General features: G+C 49.4%; 1 protein-coding gene across 1 annotated transcript in view; it reads right to left on the bottom strand.

The window, feature by feature from the left end:
* Positions 1-3,890, bottom strand: part of LOC122544195 (basement membrane-specific heparan sulfate proteoglycan core protein-like) — an 82,848-nt gene that overhangs the window by 57,417 nt on the left and 21,541 nt on the right. Inside the window, exons 7-8 of the mRNA XM_043683246.1 lie at positions 1,954-2,247; positions 288-602 (exon numbers count right to left, since the gene is read on the bottom strand). Coding sequence (XP_043539181.1) covers positions 288-602; positions 1,954-2,247 — 609 coding nt within the window. The remainder of the gene's footprint in view (positions 1-287; positions 603-1,953; positions 2,248-3,890) is intronic.

The following is a 3,890-nucleotide window of genomic DNA, read 5'->3' as shown; positions in this document are numbered from 1 at the left end:
GAGTTTATTAGGGAGAGTATTTATGAGAGAAAGAGAGAATGTGAGAGAGACAATATGTGAGAATGAATGTGAGTGAGGGAGGGAGTGTGTGGATGAGTGTGAGTGTGACAATGTACGTCAGTGTTAGTGTATGATTGGGTCTGTGTGTGAGTGTGACTCTGTGTGGAGGGAGGGGTGTGAGTGTAGGTGTGATGAATGTGAGTGTGAGCGTGTGTGTGTGAGTGACAGTAACTCCCACCCACTCCCCTGCCCCTTTCCCAGATGGTTCCCCCTGCCCCATTCCTTACTGGGGTTACAGACCACACTGGCATCTTCCTGGTGCCCACAATTGCCCCGGCCCCATCCACTGAATGGACACGCCCAGAGGCTCGGCTCTGTCCCTCCGCAGGACACCTCGTCCATCCAGACCGTTCCTGACCCGTGTCCGAACCCAGCCCCGGGAAGTGCAGCCACGGCTGACCCACACCCCAGCTGGTGGCACACCACCCTGGCTTCTGAGATGTGCCAGGAACGGTCGCACACTGTCCCCCACTCTCCGTTGTACTGCACCTCCACTCTCCCCGAACACGAGTCGCTGCCATTCACCAGCCTGACACGGGGCTCTGTAAGATCAGAGAGAGAGAGAGAGAGACAGGACGTTACCACAGCAGGAGACATAGAAGCAGAAGGAGGCCATTCAGCCCATCGACCCTGCTCCACCATTCAATAGGAAAGGATGAGATTAGATTTCTTACAGTGTGGAAACAGGCCCTTCGGCCCAACAAATCCACACCGACCCTCCGAAGAGCAAACCACCCCCCTACATTTACTGCTGACTAATCAACCTAACATTACACACAATTTATCATGGCCAATTCACCTAATCTGCACATCTTTGGACCGTGGGAGGAAAGCACATCTTTGGACCGTGGGAGGAAACCGGAGCACTCGGAGGAAACCCACGCAGACACGGGGAGAGTGTGCAAACTCCAAACAGACAGTCACCCTAGGCGAGAAGTTGCCCGAGGATCATGGCTGATGTGATCATCCTCAACCTCACTTCTCCCGTATCCCCCTCGATTCTCCCTTCCTGATTAATAATTTCTCCATTTCAGCTTTCAATATACACTCAATGACCCAGCCTCAACGGCCCTCTACAGTAAAGAATTCAACAGATATACACTCCCCGTCTCGGAGAGAGCCTCTCTGGTCCCAGACTCTCTCACACGAAGGGAAACAACTTCTCTCTCCATCATCCTTCAAATCAAGTTACATGGTCACTGCTCATTCTTCTAAACTGGAATGAGGACAGGGCCAACCTATTCAACCCTCTCCCTCATTTGAGGGTCCCTCCTTACATGGGACCAGCCAATCGAAACTTCTGTCAACTGCCTCTGAAGCCTTCCGAAGAATGTTCCACCCAGACGCATCCTTATCCTATCCCGATAACCCTGCTTTATCCCCTTCGCTAACCACCTAACCCACACATTCGTGTACACTTCGGGGCAATTCCCCATGGCCAATCCACCCTAATCTGCATATCTTTGGACTGTGGGATGAAATTGGAGCACCCGAAGGAAACTCACAGTGACAGTCGCCCAAGGGTGGAAGTGAACCCAGGTCCCTGGTGCTGTGAGGTAAAAACAATGACTGCAGATGCTGGAAACCAGATTCTGGATTAGTGTTGCCGGAAGAGCACAGGCAGTATCCGAGGAGCAGTAAAATCGACGTTTCAGGCAAAAGCCCTTCATCAGGAATCTGGTGCTGTGCGACAGCAGTGCTAACCCCTGAGCCACCATGCCTCTCTGTAAATTTATACTCTGTTTCTTTCTCTCTCTTGCTCCACAGAGTTGCTGACTTTCTCCAGCAATTTTCTGTGTTTATAACCTGAAAAGTTAACTCTGCCTCTCTCTTTCTGCGTTAATCAGATTTGGAAAGTGTCTGATGTACAACACAGCAGGTGTTCATACTCACGAGTGAGGGCAATTTTCGCTGGGAGACTGGGGGCTGACGACAGCAACCGTCCATACTCCAGGGTCTGGTAGGAACACGTGTAGTTCCCCGCATCAATGGAGGTGAGGTGGAGGACACTGTGGGTGGATCGCCGCTGGTTCCCAGTGCTGTTGGTGACGAGGGCAGAGTCTTTCAGAAAATGGATGTGAGCGGGTGTGTAACGGTTTGGGATTACACACGTCAGGGTGACATTTCCTCCCACCAGATACGCCAGGTACGAGGGAGTGGCTGTGATCTCTGGCCGGGCTGGTAGCTCTGAAAGAAGAACATGGGAAACCTTCAGAAACAGACTCTCAGAATTACACAATGGACAGAAAATGAAACAACACAGATAGGCGCCAGCAAAAGAGTGCAGAACATAAGCGTGGAGGATAAAAGCAGGGAAGCTGTTGTTTATAGAGTCATAAAGTTGTACAGCACGGAAACAGACCCTTCGGTCCAACCCGTCCATGCCGATCAGATATCCCAACCCAATCTAGTCCCATCTGCCATCACTCGGCCCATATCCCTCCAAATCCTTCCTATTCATATACCCATCCAAATGCCTCTTAAATGTTTGAATTGTACCAGCCTCCACCACTTCCTCTGGCAGCTCATTCCATACACGTACCACCCTCTATGCGAAAACGTTGCCCCTTAGGTCTCTTTATATCTTTCCCCTCTCACCCTAAACCTATGCCCTCTAGTTCTGGACTCCCTGACCCCAGGGAAAAGACTCTGCCTATTTACTCTATCCATGCCCCTCATAATTTTGTAAACCTCTATAAGGTCACCCCTCAGCCTCCGACACTGCAGGGAAAACAACCCCAGCCTGTTCAGCCTCTCCCTATAGCTCAAATCCTCCAATCCTAGCAAGATCCTTGTAAATCTTTTCTGAATCCTTTCAAGTTTCACAACATCTTTCCGATAGCAAGGAGACCAGAATTGCATGCAATATTCCAACAGTGGCCTAACCAATGTACTGCACAGCCGCAACATGACCTCCCAACTCCTGTACTCAATACGCTGACCAATAAAGGAAAGCATACCAAACGCCTTCTTCACTATCCTATCTACCTGCGACTCCACTTTCAAGGAGCTATGAACCTGCACTCCAAGGTCTCTTTATTCAGCAACACTCCCTAGGACCTTACCATTAAGTGTATAAGTCCTGCTAAGATTTGTTTTCCCGAAATGAAACACCTCAAATTTATCTGAATTAAACTCCATCTGCCACTTCTCAGCCCATTGGCCCTTTTGGTCAAGATTCTGTTGTAATCTGAAGTAACCCTCTTCGCTGTCCACTACACCTCCAATTTTGGTGTCATCTGCAAACTTACTAACTGTACCTCTTATGCTCGCATCCAAATCATTTATGTAAATGACACAAAGTAGAGGACCCAGCACCGATCCTGGTGGCACTCACTGGTCACTGGCCTCCAGTCTGAAAAACAACCCTCCATCACCACCCTCTGTCTTCTACCTTTGAGCCAGTTCTGTATCCAAATGGCTAGTTCTCCCTGTATTCCATGAGATCTAACCTTGCTAATCAGTCTCCCATGGGGAACCTTGTCGAACGCCTTACTGAAGTCCATATAGATCACATCTACCACTCTGCCCTCATCAATCCTCTTTGTTACGTCCCCAAAAAGCTCAATCAAATTTGTGAGACATGATTTCCCATGCACAAAGCCATGTTGACTATCCCTAATCAGTCCTTGCCTTTCCAAATACATGTACATCCTGTCCCTCAGGATTCCCTCCAACAACTTGGCTCACTGATCTATAGTTCCCTGGCTTGTCCTTACCACCTTTCTTAAACAGTGGCACCAGGTTTGCCAACCTCCAGTCTTCCGGCACTTCACCTGTGACTATCGATGATACAAATATCTCAGCAAGAGGCACAGGAATCACTTCTC

This window comes from Chiloscyllium plagiosum, chromosome 47, assembly GCF_004010195.1.
Source record: "Chiloscyllium plagiosum isolate BGI_BamShark_2017 chromosome 47, ASM401019v2, whole genome shotgun sequence".
Taxonomy (NCBI): Eukaryota; Metazoa; Chordata; class Chondrichthyes; order Orectolobiformes; family Hemiscylliidae; genus Chiloscyllium; species Chiloscyllium plagiosum.
The sequence above is the reverse complement of the archived record's forward strand: the minus strand, read 5'-3'. Positions and strand labels throughout refer to the sequence as shown.